Source organism: Taurulus bubalis (genome assembly GCF_910589615.1).
Source record: "Taurulus bubalis genome assembly, chromosome: 15".
NCBI classification, from domain to species: Eukaryota; Metazoa; Chordata; class Actinopteri; order Perciformes; family Cottidae; genus Taurulus; species Taurulus bubalis.
Window position 1 is genome coordinate 4,784,067 of NC_136603.1, and position 26,927 is coordinate 4,810,993.

A 26,927-nucleotide genomic window follows, 5' to 3' on the forward strand; every position below is an offset into this window, starting at 1 on the left:
GGAGTGAGAAGCACAATCTCCCCCTCCCCTGGTATGTAATGGAAATTACATGTATGATAAGATAAGTATGATAAGTTTGTCATACTTATATCAGGTTTTGCTCGTTATGACATTAGTGAATTGACAACTCAGACTTACCGCGGTGTCCTTTCCCTTCTTTCTGTTTGACGTTGGCATAATGTCAACAAACATTCAACCGTATATTATGTTATTTTTAATATAGAGACGAAAACAATTCAAACCTCCTTCGTGTGGGAAAGACTTCCGCGTGCCTTCGTGTCTGCGCTCCAGCTCCCCCTGGTGGCCTGGAGGCCACGCGAGTAAAAAAAAAAAAAAAAAACCGCGTTCAATGACCGCCGTTCAAAAGCCCACTCAGATTATTCACACATTAAGGGAAACTTCGTGAGAGTGCGGCGGTAAAACGCGTGACTGGGACTATATTGTACTTGTTGTTGTAAATTGAACACATCTTGTTTTCGGCTGCTAAAAAGAACCGATAAAAGCGTGTCCACATAAGTAAATTTAGCGGACACTGAAGAATGTAAAAATGTGAAGTCACTGAACGGACCATTGCGGTCTGGTTTGACAATGCGACACTCAGTGCGCCTGCGCCAATTTACAGGAAGTGTTAACCTTTTCGTTTTACCAGCTGATAGCCAAATTGTCAACAGTCGAGCTTGCGATACCTGCGCTGCTGAAACGACGGTTCATAAGGTGAATATTCTTACATTTCCCTCTCTGTAGCTTTACGCCATTTAAACCGACTGCTGGTATTTTCGTGTTTTAATTGGGCGTCGAAATATGAATTCAGTTTTTATCTCGTCCCATCTGAGTGCGGTGTCCCGTTAGCACATAACGCAACATGATAAAGAGGGTCTGGTGATGTGGTAACGTTTACTGAAGGGAGGAACCTGAACGTTTCGCGGTGACATCATGCAGCAATGCCAGGCGTCGAGGTCTGAGTAATGTGTGTCAAATGACCAGTTTGCTGCAGTGATGATGGACGTTTCAGCATTGGTGTCTATGGGAGGCAGCAATTTGAGGCGCAGCATCCTCAAGTTTCTCTGCGGGTTAATGGGACACTGCTAGCAACGGGACATGTTTTCAAACACAACTCTGAATCCGGGAGCACAGAGGAGACATTCAGGGATGTTAAATGTCAAAGCAATGCAGCTGCAGAGGGAAGCTTGCTCCTCCTGCCAGCACAAAACAAAACACTAATCTTAATGGGGGGGGGGGGGGGGTTGTTGAGAAAGAAAGAACACTGGAAGGTGAGATGTGGACACAGAAGACTTGCAGGGCTTGTACATGTAAAAAAAAAAAAAAAAAATATGCAGTTTGATTGCAAACTTGCAATTCTTTGAATTCATTTCCGATCCGCAGCTCATGAAACTCTAATCTTTGAAGTTTCTTGGTGCCCTGGAGGCGGCGTGAAGTTGCAAAATCAAAGTGTGCCTGAGCAAAGCCGTGATGTAATCTTGCACCAAAACAACACGTTTCAATGCTTCATTCATACAGAGGTGAAGACATCCTCAGCGAGAATTGAAAAGGCAGCGCAAGTGACTGACGCATCCCAGAAGCACCCATCTCCACCCGAGGGAGGAGGCCAACCCCGCCCCCCCCTCCCCGCTGCCGCCGTCTCCTACGCGGGTTCAGCATGAGCTCCAGAGGGAGTGGAGGCCGCTCCAACGGCACACTACCACAGACCAAGATCTGCCAGTTCAAGTTGGTGCTGCTGGGCGACATGGCCGTGGGCAAGTCCAGCCTGGTGCTGCGCTTCGTCAAGGGCCAGTTCGACGAGTTCCAGGAGACGACCATCGGAGGTGAGCGTGGAACGCGCGTGTGTTGGTTTGGAACGCTCATCAGGCGATGTAAAGTAACGCGCGTTAACCTGTCATTTCCCCCCCCGCCTCCCATGTCCAGCTGCGTTCCTGGCTCAGTCGGTGTGTCTCGATGACACCACAGTGAAGTTTGAGATCTGGGACACCGCGGGACAGGAGCGATACCACAGCCTGGCTCCCATGTACTACCGCGGCGCTCAGGCCGCCATTGTCGTCTTTGACATCACCAAGCCGGTATAGTGCGAACAGATTACAACCACTACGTGTACAGTATACTACCCAGCTCTATGCATGCATCAACTTTAGGAAAGTCTGGCCCCTAACTGACAAATATACTGATGTTGATGTATCAGAGCCTCTGTGACCTCAGGTGGTTAATCTGACCTTGGCGCCATGTTTGTGCAGGATACCTTTGAGAGAGCCAAGGCCTGGGTGAAGGAGCTGCAGAGGCAGGCCAGTCCCAACATTGTTATTGCTCTGGCCGGGAACAAGGCGGACCTGGCGGAGAGGAGGCTTGTGGAGTATGAGGTAAGCAACCACATTGTGGGCTGGAACCTCACTAGTATCTGCTGACGACAGGTAATACATGTTATCAGTAAATATTATGACCTAGTCTGTGATGCTAGAGGACATCGGCAATGTTTTTTAATGCAATTGCACTTCCTCATGCTTGTGTACTCAACTACAAAAAGATTAGATAATAGGGCACAAGGATCTGTTAATCAAATAGATTTATCATACATATTTGGCTGCATTCAAATACTGGTGCTAAAGTCCTGATAAGTCAGCAGCTCCTGGAACATGAACCTGTTTTTGTTGCAGAAGCTGCACGTCACAGATCAGAGATTATTTTTCATACGCTTTTCAGCTTTAGGCTTTTTTTTTTTTTGTGTGTGTGTGTTTCTATTTTTTTTGTATTACCGCTGATGTTTTATTTCTTCATGTGTGGAAAAGGACGCCCAGACGTATTCTGAAGACACCGGCTTGCTCTTCATGGAGACCTCTGCTAAGACGGCCATGAACGTCAACGAGCTCTTCCTGGCCATCGGTGAGTCTGCCGAAAAAAATGAATATGTTTCACTCATAGGAGTGGGAAATTAAGCCACGAGCAACCGAACAAGAGATAACATGTTGATGCTGATCTGGAGCCAAGAATCTTTTGAAAGGATTCCCAGACATTGGGAGATGTGAGGAATACACATTTTCAGTATTATATCTCTGATGAAAAATGAAGCACATGCATCCCACTAACACAAATATAATGTTGGTTCAGATGTACATTTTAACAGAGCTAAACAGACTATTTCTTGCATGCATCTATGATAGTCTTTCACTTTTTTGGGTGTGGATCTGAATCCAGATGTGGATGCAGGAATAAATCCTTTGTTTTTTATAACCTAGGTGGATATATTCACTCATTACAAAGAATGTTTGTTTTTTCATGTCCAAAATATTTCTGTCTTTGCAGCAAAGAAGATGCCAAAAACAGACACCCAAAACCCGACACATGCAGCGCGACACCGGGGGGTCAACCTCCAGGACCCAGACGCCCACTCCACCCGAGCCTGCTGCGGCGGGAACTAGACCTCCACGACCCCCGCTAGTATTCCACCATCCTCCCCACCGCCCTTCAACCATCCCTCCTCTCCTTTGGCCCCGGTGCTGGGAAACACAGCATCCACTCACAACCCCTTACCCTCCATTCATCCTCCAGAAGTTCAGAGGAGAGAATACAAGGAAAGGAAGAGCGAACAGAGTCGGAGGAGGAAGACGCAAAAAATGTTCCACGTCCGTGTCCCTCGTCTGCGTTTGGGGGGGAAAAGTACAAAGAGGAGGAAGAAATAGAATGTGGAAGAGGAGGCAAGCCTGTTGTAGTATTTAGTACACATTTGTGAAGTTTCTTTCCTGTTCATTCTGACTCGCATCATTTCAGTCACAGTCCTGGTTGCGTGGCGATCGGCCTAGAAAGGAGAGAGAAAGTAAAAAAAAAAAAAAAAAGGGGCCCAGACATAAAACAAAAGCCAAATGTTGAGGTTGTGACTGCTTTCTTCTTCTACTTCTTTTGTCCGAGCTCACACCCGCTAGCTTTGCCTCCTCCTAGGCCCGAGCCAATCCAACCCCGCTGTGAATAATGCCACGTAATGTAACCCTGGAATGATCATGGTCCCGCGTTTGTAATCCCTTTCCACGAGACCCACGGCACGGTTTGCTGAGCATAACTCCATTTGTACGTATTTATTGTCCCGCTGTTTTGACTCCTCCCACTCACGTTTCTCTAATCTTTACAAAACTTGCTGACTTTACATTTCGTCTCTCATTGATCTGACTTGCTTGTTTAACGAGAAGTTGCTGAAGTGCCGTGTTCCCAAAAATATTTAGGGTTTTAACGCTTCAGTGCTCATACGGGGAAAATGTGAAGCACCAATACGAGCTTGATTTGAAGTGTGTGTGTGTGTGTGTGTGTGTGTGTGGTCTCATGACTTTATTATTATGTATGAGCAGTAAACTGTTCACTAATTACATATGTAGCAGAGAACTTGTCCCACAAACACAAAGAAATTAGTATTGCATCAAATCCCTTCATTTAATAAAAAAGAATCTCACTTTTTCATCATTACGTTGAGTGATGGTATTTGTAGTAACAGAAAATGGGCTCGGCCCAGATTAGATAAATTATCGCTTCAGATAAGTGATATATTGGGGAAGGAATGAGATTTCTAATAAACCTGTGTGATGCCCTCTAGGAGAAAATGTGCCCATGTTGTGTTTAACGTGTCCCTCATCTCCTTTTGTCCTGACGCTAAGTTGTTGCTGAAATGGTTTTACTTATTCATTTAACTCTGGTTGCTGTCCGAGGCTCGGCTGAAGATAATGGAGTGAATTGATGAAAACGCACACACAAAAAAACAAAGTGCCTATTCCCGGGTTTCTTTTTTCTGTGAATCATGTCTTGTGCGCTTCGTAGGCAAAGTGCAGGAATACCGTTTCCCGACGTTTGGCTCGTACTCTAAACCAATAACGTGGCACCTGTCGTTAGGCTAAACTGTATCGCTCTTTGTATGGATGTAAAGAGATCTTGTTGAATACACTGTATGTTGTATATTGTCTGAATTCTAATGAAAGTGTATTTGATTTTAGCAGAGCACACCTGTGAACCTGGAATAGTTTAAAAAAAAGGACTCTAAATGTTATAAATCTGATGGATTTAAACTAATTTTGGTGTCCAGGAGAATCTTTTTGTTCCAAATCACAATCAGGCATATTGATCATAAACATGGTCAAAGTTCTCAAAACCTTGACATTTACATTACCATTGCCATTCCCAAGTAAGATTCAAATACATAGTGTTCAATAAAGCTGTGAACAGCACTTTAAGTGCAGAATGCTGGTCACTTTTCTTTCACTTGCCTCATGCTTCTGATGAAGTGAAACAAAAGACATTAACAGACACAGTTGCTAGGTTCCCCTTTGGGGGTTTAAGAAGTGTTTTCACAATGGCTTATAATGTCACTAGTTCATTTAAAAACCAAACGGAGATTTGAATTTCTCAGCCTCTTTACTCTTGAAACGATACGTACAAAAATATTTTCACAAGAATCTGTCAGTCTGCTTTTATGGCGTTTCATGAAGCCATACATCTGTTTTCTCCCCTCAGTAGCTGTATAAAAAGGCAGAAAGTAGGTACATAACTTATTACTACGTTTTACAAATCAATAAAACCAAGTATTGTACACCCCGTTACAAATGGTATGAAATGAGTCCTCACTTTTTGGCCTGATATCACCCCTGACCTCTAATCCTCACTCGTCGTCGTCCTCCACTGTTGTATAGATGACCTGGTTTCTGCGTTTGATTCTGGGAGTTGTATTTTTACTTCCAGGCGCCTCGGCTTCGTCGCTGGTCCGCTTCAGGGTAAGTAAGGCTGAGGCGGCATCATCGTCTTCGTCCTCGCAGGGTTCTTCCCTTTCTGCTCCAGAGGAAGAGCGAGCTGCTACTGCTGGGGTCGAGTGGGAGGGAGGCGGCAGGTTCATCAGGTGGGACAGATTAGTGGGCGAGGTATCCGATTTGGGCGCGGGCAGAACCATTCGGCCGGGGGTGTGGACTTCACCGACAGGTCCGACAGAGAGATCTTCTCCACTTACTGCTAATTTGGGGTTACAGCTGCCCTCAACCTTCTCCTTCTCCTCCTCCTCCTCCTTTCCTTCCTCCTCCTCCCACTCATCCTCTATGGTGATCTCATCCGGATTATACGAACTCGACAATCCCGAAGTGTCGGTTGGGTACTCGCTGGGTTCGTCCGCACTTTCCCCCTCGTCGTCATCCCCTCCTGTGCCGACCTGAATTCGGCTCATGTTGCCACCTCCCTGCAAGGCATGGGCGTAGAGGTCAGTGAGCCCCAGCGTGGCACAGAGCTCGGTCGTCTGAGGGTTGGTGCCGCAGCTGGGGGAGGCGTGCAGCTTGGGCCTTTTGGGGTCGTAGGGTTGCACCGTCTGGCTAAAGTTGTCTGGAATGGCGAGGTCGCCGCTGAAATCCTCCACCACCTGCATCATCGCTGCTTCTGAAGGTCTGAAGTCCCACCTGACGGGGGAAAGACGACAGCCAGTGACATTGTGTTTACGTGAACTGCAAGAGCGTTCGAGAGAACTGCCAATTTATTGACGATGCAAATTGATTTACATTTTGTTTTGCAGCAATCCAGAACACTATCCGTGTCAAGCTCGTCTTATAAGATATTAAACTGAATATGAAAAAGAGACGAGATTCACAATGTACGGTCATGCATTCACACACAACCTCACAAACACTGACTGACAAATAAAGCTATCGAGCTGCTATTTCAAGCTAAACAATATATATTTTACTTCAGAGCTGAACCTACGAAATGAATTGTAATGTAATTAGAAAAAAACAACACTAAAAACATTTTAAAAACTCAACTAAAAATGCTTTTGTCGCAGCTATGTTGCTGCTTGAAAATGACAATAGTTTCCATGAGTGATGCATGAAGCACTTTTGGTCGTTTTTACTTGCAAGTGACTGCATTTGCTCAGATTGTAAATTCATGTCTAAATGCCTGTGTACCGTTCGTGCAGGCCATTGTTCTCCGGAGGGTTCCAGGGGTGAGCGTCGGTGCTTTGTAGATTGTTGGTGGTCTTCAGAATAGCAAGCCACTCTGGATCGTACTCAAGACCCTCAGATGAACCCGGTCTCTCTGCAACATCCACAATCTGCAACACAAGCGTACACATCATCATTTAAAAACCATCGCCTCTACACCTTCATCTAGACGGTGACCTTTGTATATTTAAAGACACAACTCTCTCTCACCTGTAAGAATTCCCTGTGGGGTAGACATTTATCCAGGGACAGGAACTTGGTCACACGTGGGGCAGCATTAGCTTTCGGCTAAAGACAAGAGTATTCAGTGAGTTTGCGTAAAACCTAGAATTATTAAAGTCACTGTCTAAAATGTATCAGCTACTAATACTGGCAATGCAGCTAGTTGCAACAGGCCGTCACACTCACCGGATGCTGCTTAACAGCAGCAAATTTCACGTGAAGATGTGCAGAGAACCAGTAGCTGGGCTGGAGGTGAGCTAGGAGCTCCTCGGCTGCAGGACTTCCCAGAGAGTTGGACTCCACTTCCTGACGCAGAAACTTCTTCTTCCTCAACAGTTCCGCTGTACATCCATGGTGGTAGATTCCACGAGGCCAGTCGTGGCTCATGAAAATGTCTATGGGCATCTGGATCTTTGTGGAAATAAAGATGTATGAATATATATCATTTAGATAAATAAAAAGGTAGAATCTTTTGAAATATATGCAAGAGAACAAGTTGAATCTACATTTACCTGTTTCAGTTTGAATACCTCAATATTTCTGATGTGGTATACACTTCGAAGTGTACTGGGATTGTATGGAGGGAATTCATGGTGACCTTAAAGAGCACACATTTCTTACAAACATACTGCAGAGTGTGTATAACTTAAGACCGTAAAAAATAAAAAAAATAACTCACCCCTTCTGTAGTCATGTGATTTAAAGATTCCAGATGCGCCACCAATTCTAATCCCTTTGTAGCGAACAACACCAGCATAACCTGAGGAAACAGGAGTCAGTCATGTCTGGGAATTTACACAGAAGACAGGTGGGCAGAATAATAATCACATGTACCGTCTGCTGGTCCCTACCTAGATAATAAATGTTGGGTGCCACCCAGCCGCCATACGGCAGCTCCTGCATGTGGTTGGAAGCCTCATGGTTCCCTCCAATGAAGATGGTCATGACGGGAGCCTTCTTCTCACCGGAATAGTATCTGCATCAAAGACAGTAATATTAAAGTTTGAAATGCTCTCACTCATATCTTGCGCTCTTTTTTTAAAGACAAAACAACCACAAAGAACTGACTTGTAGAAGGTCTGCATCGATCTGTACTTGAGTGGTATAGCCATACAGTTCATGTCTCCTTCGTTTCGGGCCGCTTGGAAGTCTCCACAGCAAAGCAGCAGGTCCACCTTTACCGCTTCCTTTTTTTCCAGGTAGGCGATTGTCTCGTAGATCTTATCCAGCTCTCCATGGCAACAGCCCTCTACCGCGATCTTCATGCTGCACAGACAGGTAATCTGCTAATTCCCAGATAAAAATTTTTTTTTAAAAAAATCACAGTGAGGGGTTGTCTTGAATTCTCTGCCCACCGAAGGGCCGTCAGCCTCCACACACACACACACACACACAGAGATGTCGAGGGCCGGTCCTTCCTCTTTGAAACAATCGTTAGGTGATCTGCGGGAACATTTACAAAACAAAGTTCAAAACATTGATGCTATTCTTTTATTAAAAGGTATGATAGGACAGCGGTCATCAGCCGGCTCCATCATCGGCTGCAAGCAGGAGTTTCTGGAGCAGGTGGTGGAGAGGAGGACGTTGAAGAAACTTTTGTCCATATTGGACAACCTGGACCACCCGCTCTACCACCTGCTGCAGGGCCAGAGGAGCACTTTCTCTAAGAGATTCATCACGCTCCGCTGCAAGAAGGACCGTTACAGGAGAACATTCCTGCCGACAGCTATACGGCTTTACAACAAGTCACCGCTTGCTAGTTCCTCCGTGGATTAGTTCATCACTGTACCATACATACTTTGCACTATCTGGTTATCTAGTTCACTTATTTACTTAATAAATGAATACACTCTTCAGCTGTAAATATAAATATATTTCATTCCAGTTAGTTGTATTCTATTCTATTTTATTGTGTATATTTAAATATATATATATATACATATATATATATATATATATATATATATATATATTACTTTATTTTAATTTGTATATCTCTCATCACTGTTGCTTCTTTATATATTTTATCTTTTATCTTGTGTGTTTGTATTTCAAGTGGTAAGGCGCTACTGATGACGACAAAAAAATTTCCCCTTGGGGATTAATAAAGTATATATTCATTCATTCATTCATCAGGATTTCATGAGTCAAATAACTTGAATTACTTGCAAGACTGCTAGAAAAGGTGCCTCTGGCTTAATAACAGAATTGTCAGTCAATGTACTTGACTGTGTTGACAAAATAGTGTTTTTTATTGCTGTGAATACTAATGATCAGTTGTCAAAATGGGAAGACACCCAATTTAAATAGGAGTATGGATAAAAACAGAGTGTTGTGTTTCATCTTTGTGGGAGGGGAGCAGAACTGCATGTGACCACTTTTATAAAAATGTAATATTCAGGATGCACCTGGCATGAGGGCACACTTACTAAACTTGCACATTGTACTTGTTTTATATATGCGACTTAAAAGGGATTGCTGCTACTTGTATTCGGCCCAACATGCGTGTCCATAACATGCTAGCGAGGCTACGCACTTAATTAAACCAACAGTGAGCCGTGTTTCTCACAACATACAAACAAAAACAAAACACTGGAAATCAAACAGAGCACTTACGGCGACGGGTGAATAACTGAAGAGTATTCTCGTTGCGTTTTATAGGCCCTAAAGTTACAAACTTTTACTGAAAAATCATGTTTGTCACGGGTACGCATGCGACGCTACAGAATGAATTTTCCCACTTTCCGGCTACCGTTCGCGCGCATGCGCAAGACGTCACCAACTGGAGGAAAAACGACTTTCTATATTCGGCCGCAGATTCAACACAAAAAAAGTGGAACACATTTTTCGATAGACACTTAAAATGTAGTAGGCATGTAGTTAAATGTATATATGTTGTACAGTCTGTGTTTATTGTTTTAAAATAATGTATATATATATGTATTACATATGGGTTATACGAATGGGTGAAGTTATTTTATCGAATCTAACGCAATGAGACATCACCTACGTCACATTCATAAACACAATTTACCTCATTGACAAATCCAGTGTCTGACAGATAGCTCGCCAAGTTAGCGGCGTTGTTGTTGTTTTTTGTTGCATATCGGCTGCGAGTGTTTGCAACTGAATCCAATAAGAGGAATATACGGTTATCTGTTTTTTAAACTCCAGCGAGGAGTGGGTGTGATTCTGATTGTAGTTACCTTTTTTTTTTCTTCTTCTTTTTTTTTTAAAAAGCCGCTCGCAGCTGCTCTGGGGGGGGGCGGAGTGTCTGCAAAGTGCTGCGCCGATTGGGGCGCTCGATCAGGGGGGGAAGAGAGATGGCGTGCTTGTTGGAGGCCCCTCTCCGCATCAGTGTGCTATCTGTGAGTGTCACTCTCGTACTTTCAAATAGCGTTGATTGAACCCACAATGATGCGAACTCCAAAAGTGCGAGGCTCGATTCATTCGATCGTTTATTTTATGAAGAAGCTCCGAGCTGTCAAACTATGAGGGGTTTATGTCTTCTGTTAGCCTGCAAGCTAAATTCAGGGCTTTGCAACACGCTTTACGTAGCCGTTGGTGGGAACGTGAGTTTTCTTTACCCTGACCTCGCCCGCGCGGGGCGGAGACGGTCTGAACACGCAACCGACGTGTCCGGTCGTCCCCGTCGGCGTGTGACGGGAACCAAATCGAACGAACGAAGCTACCTGTCAGTGTCGCTCGGAGTTAGCTAGCTCGGAGTTAGCTAGCTAGCTTAGCTAAAAGTGAGAGTGCTTTCACTTCCAAAACACGTTCATTGGGCTTGGCTTGTTTTTATTCCAGCCAAACGTTTTATTTATCCGCAGCAATTGCAGGTCGCTGATTACCACAGCAAACGTAACGTCGTTGAGCCAGCTGTCGTTATGTGCACCAAATAATGTGGCTAGTCACTAGCATACGGTTAAGCTAGCAAAGCTAACGAAACTCACTGATTGTCTACTTCTTGAGGAGTTTTCTGCAGGGTAAAATGAGCTATGCCAGCAGCCGAATTCTTGCAATTCACTTTAATATGATATTGCATATTATTCTTGCAGGTGACAATAACTGTGAGGTTTAATTTGGCTGAAGTAACGTAAAATAAGTAGCTTAAAAGAGCATGCTATGACAGTGAAACGCCCCCATCCACCAAAGAGACTATAGGGACACTACACTTGTTTAATAATATTATTTGTTATATCATTATATTTATCGGATATAATAAATAAACACTGGAATGCCTATGACTCTTTGCAATTGTTTATTTTGAACTTAACTCACTTATTCAATTAATTAATTTGGATTGACATTCGGCCTATATAATATAGTTTACTGTATTTAATAGCTGCATTTAATATTTACATTTTAAAGAGTATATTATTATAACACATTAAACATAGCTGGAGCCTCTTATATCACGCAATCATTTAAATATTGGGTCCGGTGCATCCCCCTGGCATTTTTATATTTTATTAACGCCTTACTCTATTTGGATGTGTATTTATACAGGGTTGCACTTATTTACATTAAAAGAAAACATAAAACATTTTGTGAATTAGATAATGGTCAGTAAATCAAAGACAGTTTTATGTCTGTATATGTTGTGCAGAACACCTTGTCAGCAGCGTGCAGTCACCAAAAGCATAATACAGCAGCAGCAGCGTTGTTGGCTGGGTGAGGTTGGCTATTCTGGTTTCATGTGGAAAGTTCTGGTTAAAGCAGTCAATTATATAAACACAGTTTTCTGGTGTCACATGTAGCCACTGGGTGCCCTCGATAACAACCTGTAAGGTCCCTGCCATGGATCATGCTGCTGTATGTGTCACCAGTGTGTATGACTGTGGGTTTATCAAGGCTTGTATGCTTAGTTAAATTATCTAAAATCAAATCAAAGACTTACAATTGTTTAATTAAAAAAACAAAAAAAACGTTTTAGTTCTTTTAATGCTTGCTATTATTCCAGATTATTTAGACATATAGTGCGACAGGCTCTTTCTCTGAGCGTTTCAACTTCAATTTGTTGTTCAATTGATCTTAAAATGTATGAAAGGCCATTAAGTACGTCAACAAAATCTGTACTGTTCTGTGTGTCTTTGTGAGTGAGAGAGAAAAAAATTAAATTGGATTAACTTTCTTACAAGACAGCCCTAGCTTGAACAATTGTTTGTACATTTTGTCACTAATGTTTCTGTTATATCTGTGCTCATGCAGGAAGTCACTGCCACTAGTCGCCATTATGTTGACCGACTGTTTGACCCCGACCCACAGAAAGTGCTGCAGGGAGTCATGTAAGTCCAAGTGTGTGTGTGTGTGTGTGTGTGTGTGTGTGTGTGTGTGTGTGTGTGTGTGTGTGTGTGTGTGTGTGTGTATTCTACTGATATCATTCTACTGATATCATTCTACTTGTGTTATTAAGCCAGTGTGTTTCACCACAGCCTTGGGCTTTAGCTGATATTTCTATTAAAGTTCCTGTGCTGAAATGCATTGTTTGAGTGAGCATGACCTCTATGTTTACATGCACAATGTATTTGACATGACAATGTATTTCAAAATGCATTTCACTCATCAGTGTGACATCATATCTCCTTCTCTTTCTCTCTCTGTCTGTTTCTCTCTCTGTCTCGATCGTTATTTTTAACTTCTGAAGAGACTAGCTCTGGTTACGGCTCGTAGCGCTCCACTAGCCGAGCACCTGACCGACTTGACTGCCTGCTACAGCTGTACTTTTCCATTAGCCTCACTCACCTGCTATATGATATCATCCGGGCTGCTTGCAGAGGAAACACTGCATGGAAACAAAAAAAGTGCATGCAAATGTACTGGCTGATTTTTGTTTGTCCTACAACAATATGTGGCACATCTGCTTGAAACCTTCACTGTTCCAATTTGGAAATGTCTGCCTGCTGTCTTTATACCTTCTTTCATGACCTCTGCTGATCCGCAGACTGCCGCCTGACAATTTCTCAACAGGCTGAACTTATATTATCAAAATACACAACTGTGTTAAATGCCTATTTAATGGAACATAATGTGCTGTAATTAAAGCCCGTTTGTTACTTTTTAGAATACAAGTAAAAAAATAAAAAATCTTACCTGTTGCAGAGGTATAGCAACGATAACGCTTTAGTTTAGATAACGGCCTGCAGTGTAATTGTTCCCAATTTGCAGTGCCATTTTATTGTATTGGGAACCAGTAAAGTCGCACCGACTGGTACATACATGTAGGTACAAGGTGTGACGTTGGGGAAAATAAACGCCATGATTGTTGCTCAGTAGGTCCAACTGTAACCTGTAATATTAGAAAAGTAAAACACATTTTTAGGTTCCCAGATTGTAACCTCCTTTATTCCCTAACTACACACATTGTACACATTAACATGTTCAACAAAATTAATTTGTAAATTGAGAAGAAATATGCTGTATGTTGCGGGCAGTGATCTAAAGCGTCATCACCTCAACAAAAATTGTCTCGGTTGCCTCAAATGGATCGCCAAGAATGATCCTCATCTGTGTGTTTTTATGTCCGACTTCACAGTGACATGAAGAATGCCGTCATAGGAAACAACAAGCAGAAGGCCAATCTGATTGTCCTCGGAGCTGTGCCGAGGTACGTCTCTGCTCACCTTCTACCTTTACCACGTTCAAGTAACACTCAAGACGCAGGCATGATGTCTCCAAATCGTACTGGAATAGGAAAATACATCGGACCTGAACTCTTCAGAGTGAACCATTTAGCATCACCTCTGCAATGAACTTGCGTTCGTCCATTTGGCTGCAGGTTACTTTACCTGCTCCAGCAGGGCTCGTCCAGTGCGGAGCTCCGGACCGAGTGTGCCGTGGTGCTGGGCAGCCTGGCCATGGGCACCGAGAACAACATCAAGTCCCTGGTGGACTGTCACATCATCCCTGCCCTTCTTCAAGGTTGGGACACACACACACACACACACACACATATTCTTGCATGCAAATCTTTACTGCAGAGGACAACATCTTTGGTGAGACGGGGACCTATACGACGTCTTGTGTTTTGCGCTCACAGGTCTTCTGTGTCCGGACCTGATCTTCATCGAAGCTTGTCTTCGATGTCTCAGAACGGTCTTCATCAGTCCAGTCACTCCTGTGCAGCTGCTCTATACTGTAGGTTGTCTGCACACAGATATTTTCAACCCAGTGTTCCTCCAGTTCTATGGGAAGGAGGCTAGTTCTGACTATTTACATCCTATTTGGTGCCGTGTTTTTAGGACCCCACTGTGATTCCCCATCTAATGTCTCTACTGAGCCGCTCACAGAGAACCCAGGAGTACATCACACAGATCTTCTCCCACTGTTGTAAGGTATTTGTTGGTATTTGTTCACACACACACACACACACACAGAACACAGCGGAGTCCGTCGTGCTTGTAGCCAGACCAGGATTCACTGTTGATTGGCTGTTTGTTGTCTCCAGACCCCGGAGCACCAGACGGTTCTTTTCAACCACGGCTCCATCCAGAACATTGCCCCTCTACTTATCTCACCCTCTTATAAGGTATGCGGCTGCCTCTCACTGAGTGTGTGTGTATATATACAGTACATGTATACATAGTATTTACCTGATTGCATGACACGACTTTTAACTGTGTCCATCATTGTCTCCCTCCGACTTCATGCCTCTCCAGGTCCGGATGCAGGCGTTAAAGTGTTTCTCAGTCCTTGCCTACGAGAACACTCAGGTCTCCATGACACTGGTGAATGGTGAGTCTTTCTTTTTCTCTTTTCTTTCCTCTCCCAGCTTCACTTTTCAACCCCAGTTTCTCTACGTTTGTGTTGCCACAGTGCTGGTGGAAGGGGAGCTGCTCTCTCAGGTATTTGTCAGAATGATGCAAAGGGATCGACCCATTGAAATGCAACTAACCGCAGCCAAATGGTGAGTGAGAGAAAACCGCTTCAATCGATGAGAATGCACGACTACATTTCCCTTGTACTTCTTCTTTGAGTGTGACGTCCTCCCCTTCTGTCCCAGCTTAACGTACATGTGTCGAGCGGGTGCCATCAAGACAGACGACAGCTGCATAGTCCTAAAGGTCAGGCTTTTACAAAGGCCTCTGCTATTTATTATAATAAACCGCGGCGCTTCTTTGATTAAACGTGGCTTCCTGTTTTCCACCCAGACCCTGCCGTGCCTCGTGCGGATGTGCAGTAAAGAGCATCTGCTGGAGGAGAGGGTGGAGGGGGCGGAGACGCTGGCCTACCTGATGGAGCCCGACGTGGAGCTGCAGAGGATCGCAAGCACCACCGACCACCTGGTGGCCATGCTGGCCGACTACTTCAAATACCCCAGCTCTGTGTCCGCCATCACGGACATCAAGAGGGTGGGTCAGTGGGCCGGAGCGGGCCCTGGTCATGTGACTAGCCAGGTGGAGAAGGGCTGGCGTTTTTAAAGTGTGTGTGTGTGTGTGTGCTTGTGCTAACAAGAATAGGAGTCTACGTTGAGCTCAGTGCTAATGTCAGCATGCTAACATGCTCACAATGACCATGCTGCTGATGTTCAGCAGGTAGAACGTTTATAGTCCGCTCAGGTCACAATTATTTTTCTTAATAAAGCCAATTAAAGGCAATTTTTTTAACATAACAGAATAAATTACTTTGCTCAGACTTGCAGACTTTGGCCAGTCTAGTTATGCTATCAGCTGTGACCTCAGTAATCCTTTGTGTGTCTGAATGTAGTAAATTGTGTTTTTTTTGTGATTCTAATTATGAATGCGTGCTTCAAAAAAATAAATAATAGTTTGACATTTATCGACTGGAAAGATATCATCCTTTTTTTTTTTCTTCTTTTCTATCAAAAAGATGTGCTGCCTGTTGACATTATGCACCAGTTTACTTTCTGCCCCGTCATCCGCAGCTGGATCATGACCTGAAGCACGCACACGAGCTGAGGCAAGCTGCTTTCAAACTGTACGCCTCGCTGGGCTCCAACGACGAGGACATTCGCAAAAAGGTGACCTTTAGCCTCGGGGTGTATTTTTGTTTGCACACGGTTCTATATATTTGTATTCTAATCTATCCTCTCCTTTGTCCCGTCTTCAGATCACAGAGACGGAGAACATGATGGACCGGATAGTCAGTGGCCTATCAGAATCCAGCATTAAAGTCCGTTTAGCCGCCGTCAGGTAGGATCTACCTGTATCAATATCCCTCTATTCCCTGGACCGAGAATTTAACAGACATTTGTGACGAGGCAGTTCTCCAAAATATAAAAATGTCTCACCTCTGGATGTCTTCATCAAAAGATGTTGGATAACAGGCAGTATTACTTTTGAATTAGTATATATCTTCAGTGAGCTGTCTGACTAATGTACACAAACCCTTCAGCATCCATCTTTCGGCTTATTTATGAACACAATGTGTTTTTAACATTCTGTTGGAAGAGATATAGAAATTTCTAATTCGGGTTTTGAGGAGAATTTTACGTGGATGATGTATTAAACCAAACTTCTAACATTTTAAACCTGTGCAAAAAGCCATTCAGCTGTGACTAAACTCCCCTCTGGTTGTTCATATTGGTTTTTCTCAGGTGTCTTCACAGTCTTTCGCGGTCGGTGCAGCAGCTGAGGACGAGCTTCCATGACCACGCCGTGTGGAAGCCCCTCATGAAGGTCAGCGGAGGGCATTCAGCATAAATCATCTTTTTTTTTTGTAGGGGAAGAAACTATATTTGTGTACTTTATAAACGCATACTGACCGATGTCGTGTCGCCGTTGTACGCAGCTGTTGCAGAACGCCCCGGATGAAGTCCTGGTCATGGCCTCCTCCACACTATGCAATCTACTGCTGGAGTTCTCGCCCAGCAAAGAGGTACGCACACTCTCACTGGCTCGCATGTAAAGAACAGACTGTCACTGTATTACTGAGTCCACGTGTTCCTGTTGATCTGCAGCCCATCCTGGAGTCGGGGGTGATAGAGTTACTATGCAGTCTGACCCAGAGTGACAGTCCTGCACTGAGGGTCAATGGGATCTGGGCTCTGATGGTAAGAAGAGGATCTTCTTTCTTTTTTCTTTTTTTTTTTTTTACACTTCTTGGCTTCTTACATATTACATCTGTGCTTTTTAGAAATGTATTTTCTTAATTTTCTCTCTGCATCATCTGTGTTGTGTTTTAAAGTGATTGTATTGCAAGTATTTGCATTGTTTGTGTGTGTATATATATATATATATATATATATATATATATATACATATATATATATATATATATATATATATATATATATATATATATATATATATATATATATATATATATATATATATATATATATATATATATATATATATACACAAACAATGCAAATACTTGTTCTCTGATCCTTGTATGTCATATTCACCAATAAAGTATATAAAACAAATAAATATCTATATCTCACTTTAAAACACAACACAGATGATGCAGAGAGAAAATTAAGAAAACAAATATATAATATATATATATATATATATATTTTTTTTTTTGTATACACTTTATTGGGGAATATGACATACAAGGATCAGAGAACAAGTATTTGCATTGTTTGTGTATGTGTTAATCAGTGTGTTAATAGTAAGGTAGAAAATAAAAGGAAAGTAAAGCAAACAAACCAAAGTAAAGTAAAAAATAAGAGGAAAATACAAATAATAATAAAAGTAAAAACACACCCACAAACCCACGTTTTCCATGTTTGTGTGCAGAACATGGCGTTCCAGGCGGATCAGAAGGTGAAGGTGGAGATCGTTCGGGGTTTGGGTACAGAACAGTTGTTCCGCCTGCTATCGGACCCCGACACCAATGTGCTGATGAAGACCCTCGGTTTGCTGCGCAATCTGCTGTCCACACGCCCAGTGAGAGAGAGACACACACACACACACACACACACACACACACACACACACACACACACACACTCTCACAGGATAGCAAGCATGAATTACTTAAATTCCTTGTGTCGATGCAGTTTGGACATTTAGCAGAGTTGAATTCCAGGAATGTTGGTGTGTTCCTATCATCCTGTGCATTCCCGTACCACCGAACCGTTTATTATGCCAGAAACAGATTTAGTATGTCCCAATACATAGTATGTAAAAAAATACCAGGATGTCCAACTGCATCCCATCACATTTGGCAGCACGCAACTGGCTGGTGCAACCTCGTATGCTCCATCCTTTCTTACCCACTCTATGAATATTAATACACATGCATGTATGTGCTGCATTTGCATAGACTCTGCAGATATGTTAAATGCAGCATGCATACTGATTTTTATATTTTTCTTTTGCCCCCTTCGACCGGCAGCACATCGACCAGATCATGAGTTCTCATGGGAAGCAGATCATGCAGGCGGTGACGCTCATCCTGGAGGCGGAGCACAGCATAGAGGTCAAGGAGCAGGTGAGGCGCCCTCCCTTCTGTTTTCATACAGAGTTCATGGGAAAAGCCGCGTTGCAGAGCGGCTTTAACTTTCCGATTCGGCCTGTCGAGTGGCGTTTGTGGAGCTGGAAGCACTTCGGAGAGAGAATCCGTCGGCAATTTAGAGTTTAGTTCCTGAAAGAAAATGTTCACGTAACAGCACTGATGTGATGCTCTTTTCTGTTCTCTTTTTTTAAAATCCGTCAGACGCTGTGCATCCTAGCCAACATCGCCGACGGCAACACAGCCAAGGAACTCATCATGACCAATGATGACATGCTCCAGAAAATCAAATACTACATGGTACTACTAGCCGTCTACTGTAGCTCACCCTTGTGATCAGATCCAGCGTGTGCTGTTGTTGTATTTCCCTTCACTCTCGACATATGTGTGTGTGTGTGTGTGTGTGTGTGTCGTACCAACCGGAGCTTAGTTTATCATCGACGTAGAGAACGTTGGTCACACTCGTTCTTCACAGTTCTTCTGGATTTGTACGCCAGCACTCCGGTGCTGTGGACTATATTCGAGTATAAACATCTCCGTACATCTGCGGAGGCTCGATTCTAAACTTCCTATTGAGCGCGTGTGACCTGTGCTTTGAATCTGTTTCCACCCCCCCCCCCCCCCAATTGTTCTGACTTCTGCTGTTCCTGCAGGGGCATTTGAATGTGAAACTGCAGCTCGCTGCCACCTTCTGCATCTCAAATCTGATCTGGAACGAGGAGGACGGTAAGAGACACGCCGTAAAGACAGGGCCGGGTTCAGAGGGATGTGAGGAAAGCTGACGTTTCTGTGTCTTTTGTCTATGTTGTTTTCGTGTTGCAAGTTTTGCTTTAGTGCAGTGTTTCGCCGAGTGGCGCCGCACTCACCGGAGCCTCCTCAGCCACGATGCTGACGTTGCTCGCTGATGTTTCAGAGATTCAAAACTAACCCGGTTGCTGCATGCTGATGTTTTCACCTGTCTGGTCTCGGTTATGAGGCCACTGTGTTTTTATTTTTTATTGTACAGTTCTGGAGATTTCAGAAACACAAGTAATTCGTTTTTCGTCCCATCTTTCAGTTCAAGCAGTGGTCAACAGCGATTGTGCCCACAAAGGTCAGCACAGCTCAGGTCAAAGTTACACAAATTTCAACTTCTTTTTTTCGACAAAGTGAAGTCTGTTTTTCTACAAAACACTCAGATGATGGTGCACTGAATTGCTTAAAGAAATAACAAAAGCCGTTAATTCCTTTTTTTTTTTTTTTGTGTTGTTTTTGGAGAAGGAGTTTTCGATGCTGTCTCTTAATTGATTCTCTCCCGGCTTCGTCGTGTGTTCTCAGGTTCTCAGGAGCGCCAGGACAAGCTGAGGGAGATGGGCTTTGTGGACATCCTGCACAAGCTCACCCAGGCCTCTGACCCCAACCTCTGCGACAGGTGGGCCAGGATGGAGAATCATAAAACTCACATTCTCAACGGACACCAGCTCAGCAGGTTGGACTGATGACTCTCTGTCTCTCTCTCTGTCTCAGGGCGAAGACGGCGATGCAGCAGTACCTAGCGTGACCACCGAGGGGAGGGATTCCACCCTGACTCAAGAATCACCTGGAGGACACCTGCCATCGGCTCTTTTGTTTCTTGTGTGGTTTAAACCTGGTTTTGTCGCACAAAGACGCCTACTTCTGGACCTGTGGCTGGCCTCCTATCACCCCTCCCCCGCCCTCCCAACCAACCCACCCACCTTCTAATAACAGTTGAGCTCACTCAGACCCTCATCATGGAGACTCTGAGACCGTGGTTGGTGGGAAATCAACGGTTAGGAGTTTTTTGTTTTGTTTCCATCAATGAAGTGATTTTTAAATCTCTTTTTTTTTCTCCTTTTGGGACTTTTTTTTTTTTTTTTTCTTGGAGTGCGGCAGCCTGAAACCAGCAGCACCTCGGTGCGTCTGGACTCCCGATTCAGTGGAGATTCTGGTCTCAGAGACGCCGACTGCGAGGTTTCGACACGCGAGCGTTGGACTGCGAGGCGTCCCGGTTCTATTTTATTTTTAATTAATATTACTACTACTAATGTTTCCTTTTTTAAGGCGTCGCAAGCAAGGACACATTTGGAGAAACACAGACTGCCTATTTTGAAATTTTGGGTGTTTTTCTTTTTTTTTTTTGTGGATACATCCTCGTAAATATATAAATATATATATAAATATAAACATAAAATATATATTTTTGGATTTTTATTTTCCCCTGACCCTCTGTTTGTTTTCCTTCTTTCTGAACCATGACGCTCGGCGCAGTAGAGCCCACTGCGGCGTGCTTTAAGGATGTAACATGGTCTCCAGGTGAATAAGGAAAAGAAATGTATTTCCCCTGGTTTTCATTTGTTTCTTCTCGTCTCCTCCTCTCAGTCCTTCTGCGTGCACTTCTGTCCGACATCCTTATAATCCCAATGGGAAATGTAGTTCCAGAGTGCTAACTCTGACCCGCCCGGTTACTAATTAACAGGCATGAGTACACACAACACCAGAGATAAGAGGATGCATGTATCCTCACATCTCGACTGTGTGTGTGTGTGTGTGTGTGTGTGTGTGTGTGTGTGTGTGTGTGTGTGTGTCAAAAGGGATAAAGAAAAAGCTCCTGGGTTTCTATCAAGCGAGGACAGAGTAGACGTGGGGAGTAAAGGAAGAACCCCTGGAGGGTGAGGCGCTGAGTTCGTCCACAGCAGCAGAACCCAGCGCTACGTTCCTCTCCCTCCATCGTATACGTTCCTCTCCCTCCATCGTATACGTTCCTCTCCCTCCATCGTATACGTTCCTCTCCCTCCATCGTATACGTTCCTCTCCCTCCATCGTATACGTTCCTCTCCCTCCATCGTATACGTTCCTCTCCCTCCATCGTATACGTTCCTCTCCCTCCATCGTATACGTTCCTCTCCCTCCATCGTATACGTTCCTCTCCCACCCGGACGCTTCGAGAGTCTTATTTCCTGACATTTCAAACTCCTGCTGACACTCTGATAGAATGAATGTTACCATGAAAATATATGCAGACCTGAAGAAGGATTTCTTCTGTGTTGCGTCTTATTTCTCCCTCAGAGGTGTGTGTGTGTGTGTGTGTGTGTGTGTGTGTGTGTGTGTGTGAGAGAGACACACACACACCAGCAACAATGATTATTTCTCTCATCCACATTGTTCAAAGAGAGCGTTCAGAGATCCAGTAGTTTTTGGGTGTTTTATGATGTTTTTTCCCCTCTTTCAAGAGTCAGAAACTAAAAAAAAATCTTTTTTTTTTTTTTTTAGGTATTCAGTGTGTGAAGTTATTTCCAACAATATCAAGCTACCATGGCTCAATCGTTGAGCGTCTATGGGGGCAAACAACATAATTATGATCTAATAGGCATTCAGGAGCTGCGCAAAACTAAGGCAAGGAGCCTTTTCCAAGCTTTGTTGCAGCGGTTTACCAGTTTCAGACCTTTTTGAAACCCCTGGTCTTATCCACACACGTTGTGTTTGTACTGCAGCTCGTAGCTATCTGGCCCCGGTTCTAGTCACAGAGGTAATTATCAGTTTATCTGAAAATAAATAAAAATAAATGCCCATCGATGTTGGAAAAACCCAGAGGCTTTAAAAAAAAGAAAATAAGCAAACTAACCTCTGTGCTGCAGACATTTCCAATGTTTGTTCTAAGAATCTAGAGACAAATATTTGTAGTTTGCTGAAGGACAAAAACAGATTTTCAACCCCTTTCACTTTTGTTTCTTAATCCAAACAAAGACTATAACCGGAAATAATGGCTCTATTTAATTTATACAATGTCAACTAACACTTTTAAATTGTACTAACCATTATATTTAATATTTTATAATTAATGCATTCATATTTTCCTTGCGTTTCACAAAAAGGCAAAGGATGTGTAATTTTCTGCTGTTTCTTGCTGCAGTAATATTGTTAGAAGACTATCAGTTCTATAAATGTCAGCAGTTTTAAACGACTTTCATGGTTTTTAATACTTCCCTGGTATTTAGTTTTCAGAAAAGCGACGCTCCTCTCCGGTGTGATTCATGAAGCCCAGGCTGAGGCGTGTGGTTCCAGAGAGTAACGCAGGACTCTTACAAAACAACACTTCTTTATTGTTGTACAGTATGTAATCCTGGTAAGAGTTTTTTTTAATGTAACAGCAGTCTTTAATAAAACATCTGAAACCCAACAGCCTCCTACGGGGCGGGCAGTTTGTCCACTCCCATCGGCCCTCCGCCCTCCACAGCTCAAAAGCAGGCACATTCCTCATGCAAAAAAAAAGCTGCGACATGCATTTAAAACCCTTTTGTGTAACCAAGACCCCCCCACACACACACACACACACGCACACACACACAGGCTCCAGAACTCCAGACATCACTGGGAGTTCTTTGTGGTCCGGTGTGTTAAAGTCCAGGTCGTCCCTCCCCGGCCCCCGTTACAGAAAATAGAAACCAGAAATCTGACAGTCTATATTACAGGTGTCATGTGGTGCACAACGCACCTCCACAACGCAAAAAAACAAAACAATGAGAGAAGTCCTGAGACCTCTGTAGCGATGCATCCTGGGTATTGTAGTTTCAGGGTCAGGCTGTTGTGTCGTACCAGCGTTAAGCGGTTGGCAAAGGGGTTGGAGATGATGCAAAATGTGTGCGTGTCCGAGATATATATATGTGTGTGTGTGTGTGCTACATAAGAATTGGGAAGGTGACACTCCGGTGAAGACGGTTTAAACTTCCTCCCCTGCGTCTCGCAGACACGCGCTATAACTCACCGCTGTCGTCAACAAACAGAAAAACAATGTAATTCACAGCCTGAATAAATAAATAAATTACATTTTAGGTGTAAAGCTGCACGTGCTCTCTGTAGGGGACGCTGATGGCTTTCAATGTAAATTTTGATCCAAATGCCGCCTGTGATTAGCAGGTGAAGGACTGTGGAGAAGGCACGAATGGCTGGATGGCTAAAGCTCAGGAGTGATGCGGGACGATGAACAATCTGCTTGTAAACAGTCACGATGGTGATAAACAGTTATATTTGGGTGCTGTTAATGATATGTGGTCCCCCCCATCCCCCAATGCTTTTTCCATAAATCTTGCTTTTTATGTCTTTGGCACACAACGCAACAGCTAGCTACTCTCAAACAGAAGCACTTCTGCTCCTCTGCATGCTCGGGTATCGGCTCCTCTGGGACCTCCGAACTTATTTAACAGGGAAAGAGAATCAAGAAAGTCAAAACTAATCCAAACTTTTTTTTTTGGGGTGGGACGTAATTGATGGGCGCGTGTGTTTTTGAGTGTTTTCCTCCAGAGGAAGATTTTAAATACCTAAAAAAAAAAAAAGAATCCCAAAGCTAACTGGTCCTCCAGGTGAGGTAACTGGGACTGAATGAAGACTTTACATTCCCAGTCCCTGACACTGGTGAAGACGTGAGATATGTCTGTATGTACCGGCCCTTTGAAGAGGAGACATCCATACTTTGGGGTAAAAAAATAATAAAAAAATGAAGCAACATAAGAGCTAAATGAGGCTCCAGAGATCAATGGAACCGGTTACAAACTGGTCCTGTGTGTCCCAGTAGCTGCAGGGGGTCGACTGACGCTACTGAAGTGTTGATACTGTAAGACAATTTGTGCTGTTGTAGTTCTGTGGTGGATCGGTGTCGAAAAGGTACTCCTTCACACCCATTGGCTGACAGCTGGCATCGCTCTGATCTCCGTTGTTCCCGTCGCTTTCATTTTTCTGCTACTCATTTCTGCCGTCTCACAGTTTTTAACCCGTTCATAGCGCTGGCTCCTCTTCGTCGATGAAGCTGATGTGCTCCGTGGAGGACTTCCCCTCCTCCGCCTGTCGCTGCCCCCACTCGAGCATCTCCAGCTCCTGGGGACAGACGGCGGGCCGGTCCTCCCCGCGGCGCAGCTGCGAGTTACACCAAGGTGCAGTCTGGGTATCCCTCTGCCTTCTCCTCGCACTGACACAGTCCAGAGACAGGGGCAGGGAGCCGGTGGAGGGGTGGAGGGGGACGGCGGGGGAAGCGAGAGGGACGGAGGGGGACGGTCTCAGCCGGCGGTCTCCGGGGGAGGACGTGAGCGACGGGGGAGCGGAGCAGTGGGAGGATGGCGGCGGAGGACGAGGAGGAGGGGGGGTGTCCTGGGAGGGAGGCGGAGGGAGCAGGCCTCTGCTGGAGTGGCTGCCAGGCCGGGACGGGTGCGGGCCTTGGCAGGGGGAGAGGGACGGCGAGGAGCAGAGGGACATGGAGAAGGAGAGGGAGGGCGACGGGGTGGGAGACGCCAGCGGAGGCTGGTCCTGCAGGTATACCCCGTTACTGGAGGAGGCGTGGAGGCTTCGGAGGACTCCTTCAGGGAGACCTTCTGGGGAGGGAAGGTCAGAGTGGGTGGGGTCCTTGACGGCGGCCTTGGACGGGAGCTGCGGCGACGCCGAAGAAGGTGAGTTAGGCCTTTTTGGTGAATGAAGAGTCGGGAGAAGGCATCCTGGCAAATCCACACCGTCCGTGTCTCCGCGGTCCAACAGGGAATGGGTGTCCGGTCTGTGGGGGGAACAGGGCGTGGCGGCGGGCGGCAACACGAGACAGGAGCTCGTCGACAGCTGGCTGGCGCTGCTGGGAGGCGGGGTTAGATTTGGCATCATGGTCATCAGGATTGGCTGCGGGGTGATTTGGAGGAGGGGCTTGAGCAGACGCGTCATTTCCTGCAGCTCCTGACTGAGCGTGGAGACTTGTTTAGAGAGACAATTCATCTGTTTGAGAGAGAGAGACACACACACACACACACACACACACACACACACACACGCACACGCGAAGGTCAGTCCATGCAAATCCTTTTTCAAGTGTCTTGTTCAGGAGGATAATGGATAATAGGCGGAGGTGCTTACAACAATATCTGACAAAGTTAATCCTTATTTGCGTAAAACAATCTGATACACACTCCGCATACATAATGTTCACAGACACAACTTGTTCTGTGACTATAGAGGACAAGCTGCACGCTCAGATTAAATATTAACATGGAATCCCTCAAAGAGCTCAGCTGAAGCAGCGTAATCCCTCCAAATCTAGTATTTTGATAATGTAATATAATTAAATTTGCATCTGATTTGAGACGAAACATGCAAAGTGATGATCGGCTGATGCTTCCCATGCTTTTGGAATACCTAAATACTGTGATGGAGGATTGGAGCTTTGCAGAAAGGATGCAAACACTAGTGCAAAACTTTAAGTGAATCCGACGTATCACCACCAAGTTATTGACATTTCAATAGATTTAGTCTACAGGTCAGAAACCATCACATTTTTGCTCAACTCTTTTTCATTCAAAATCCCAATTTCAGTAATTATAAGTGCACATGCATGATCAGAAAAATATGCTTTAAAGTATCAAAAGTAAAAGTATGAAAGAATGAAAAGTGCCTGATAAATGGCCACATGGTTTCATGATTCCAACAAACAGCATTTTGACTTTTCATTGTAGGAAAAGCAACAAGTATCATCATCATGTAGAACTCACCTCCTCAGTCAGTTTGGACACACTCTGCTTGATCTCTGAGTGTTCCCGGACACACACACACACACACACACACACACACACACACACACACACACACACACAAAGGAAACAAACATGCAAGAACATTAATCTTCCAGAAAAAAATACACTTCTTCTCCGTGCGAGGCTAGTGTGTGTGTGTGTGTGTGTGTGTGTGTGTGTGTGTGTGTGTGTGTGTGTGTGTGTGTGTGTGTGTGTGTGTGTGTGTGTGTGTGTGTGTGTGTGTTAGTTACCTGGGTATGGAGACGGCGATGCCATGGGTGACATGCTGGGACTGAACTCAAACTTCTGGGAGGAGGTGGAGTTGCTCTCTGTTTCAATGCCGTCCACGAATCTATGCAGAAGAAAGGGCATTAAAAGTAAAAAAAAAACTATGTGCAGGAGTGGAATGCAAATGTATCAGAGAGAGAGCGAGAGAGAGAGAGCACTAATTACAGTGTGTGTGTGTGTGTGTCGGCTTTGCAGTGTTTTCATTCACACACTAAAATAAACCCCTCCATCAGCAGATTTTGCTCACAAATCACTGCACAGCACACAGTGTGTCATTAATCTCTGTGCACACGTGGACACTTTCCAAACTTTTCCTTCTGTGTGTGTGTGTGTGTGTGTGTGTGTTACCTGGGGCTGAGCTCGGACGGTGCGCTGCAGAAGCTGACCACCGGTATCTGCAGGGTGGCCGGGCGCGAGTGCTCTGAAGGGGCCCTGAACGGCCTGGGCGTCAGCAGCGGGGAGCGCAGCGGCGAGTTGAGGCCCCGGCCGAGGCGCA

General features: G+C 44.5%; 4 protein-coding genes across 9 annotated transcripts in view; 2 read left to right on the forward strand and 2 right to left on the reverse strand.

The window, feature by feature from the left end:
- Positions 1 to 1,657: 1,657 nt before the first annotated feature.
- Positions 1,658 to 5,055, forward strand: rab5b (RAB5B, member RAS oncogene family; the record flags this gene model as incomplete). The annotated part of the gene is made up of 5 exons (XM_079230802.1): positions 1,658 to 1,823; positions 1,924 to 2,075; positions 2,247 to 2,369; positions 2,796 to 2,889; positions 3,310 to 5,055. 5 exons carry the CDS (start codon positions 1,658 to 1,660, stop codon positions 3,423 to 3,425), a joined length of 651 nt encoding a protein of 216 aa, XP_079086928.1. The 3' UTR covers positions 3,426 to 5,055.
- Positions 5,056 to 5,172: 117 nt separating this feature from the next.
- Positions 5,173 to 9,881, reverse strand: dbr1 (debranching RNA lariats 1). The gene is made up of 9 exons (XM_079230801.1): positions 9,798 to 9,881; positions 8,250 to 8,464; positions 8,033 to 8,157; positions 7,861 to 7,941; positions 7,694 to 7,779; positions 7,368 to 7,592; positions 7,170 to 7,247; positions 6,924 to 7,069; positions 5,173 to 6,419 (listed from the first exon to the last, which is right to left on the reverse strand). The coding sequence occupies exons 2-9, from the start codon at positions 8,444 to 8,446 to the stop codon at positions 5,642 to 5,644; spliced, it is 1,716 nt and encodes a 571-aa protein (XP_079086927.1). The 5' UTR covers positions 8,447 to 8,464; positions 9,798 to 9,881; the 3' UTR covers positions 5,173 to 5,641.
- Positions 9,882 to 10,501: 620 nt separating this feature from the next.
- armc8 (armadillo repeat containing 8) lies at positions 10,502 to 20,458 on the forward strand (the record flags this gene model as incomplete). 6 transcript variants are annotated; one of them, XM_079231146.1, is made up of 23 exons in its annotated part: positions 10,505 to 10,549; positions 12,393 to 12,469; positions 13,717 to 13,788; positions 13,960 to 14,102; positions 14,221 to 14,318; positions 14,423 to 14,515; positions 14,629 to 14,709; positions 14,840 to 14,915; positions 14,997 to 15,087; positions 15,184 to 15,244; positions 15,332 to 15,532; positions 16,066 to 16,161; positions 16,251 to 16,333; positions 16,738 to 16,819; positions 16,932 to 17,018; positions 17,101 to 17,193; positions 17,891 to 18,040; positions 18,492 to 18,587; positions 18,813 to 18,908; positions 19,262 to 19,334; positions 19,666 to 19,701; positions 19,926 to 20,019; positions 20,115 to 20,458. In XM_079231146.1, the coding sequence occupies 23 exons, from the start codon at positions 10,505 to 10,507 to the stop codon at positions 20,146 to 20,148; spliced, it is 2,058 nt and encodes a 685-aa protein (XP_079087272.1). In that variant the 3' UTR covers positions 20,149 to 20,458. The 6 variants fall into 6 exon arrangements, with proteins under 6 accessions (XP_079087277.1, XP_079087272.1, XP_079087273.1 ...); XM_079231151.1 differs by lacking the exon at positions 19,666 to 19,701 and having other exon boundaries at positions 10,502 to 10,549; XM_079231147.1 differs by lacking the exon at positions 19,666 to 19,701 and having other exon boundaries at positions 19,262 to 19,376.
- A 3,919-nt stretch (positions 20,459 to 24,377) lies between these two features.
- The window catches only part of kcnh3 (potassium voltage-gated channel, subfamily H (eag-related), member 3), a gene marked incomplete at its 3' end in the record, with an annotated part of 118,161 nt that continues 115,611 nt past the window's right edge, over positions 24,378 to 26,927 (reverse strand). Inside the window, exons 12-15 of the mRNA XM_079231128.1 lie at positions 26,780 to 26,927; positions 26,395 to 26,495; positions 26,123 to 26,175; positions 24,378 to 25,352 (exon numbers count right to left, since the gene is read on the reverse strand). The exon at positions 26,780 to 26,927 is cut by the window's right edge and continues 109 nt beyond it. Coding sequence (XP_079087254.1) covers positions 24,378 to 25,352; positions 26,123 to 26,175; positions 26,395 to 26,495; positions 26,780 to 26,927 — 1,277 coding nt within the window. The remainder of the gene's footprint in view (positions 25,353 to 26,122; positions 26,176 to 26,394; positions 26,496 to 26,779) is intronic.

Coding starts and splice junctions, on each gene's coding strand:
- dbr1 (XM_079230801.1), bottom strand. CDS start 8,446: ATGAAGATCGCGGTAGAGGGCTGTTGCCATGGAGAGCTGGATAAGATC. Junction 7,780..7,860: donor ATCACATGACTACAGAAGGG/GTGAGTTATTTT, acceptor GTGCTCTTTAAG/GTCACCATGAATTCCCTCCA. Junction 6,420..6,923: donor AACAATGGCCTGCACGAACG/GTACACAGGCAT, acceptor TTCCCCCGTCAG/GTGGGACTTCAGACCTTCAG.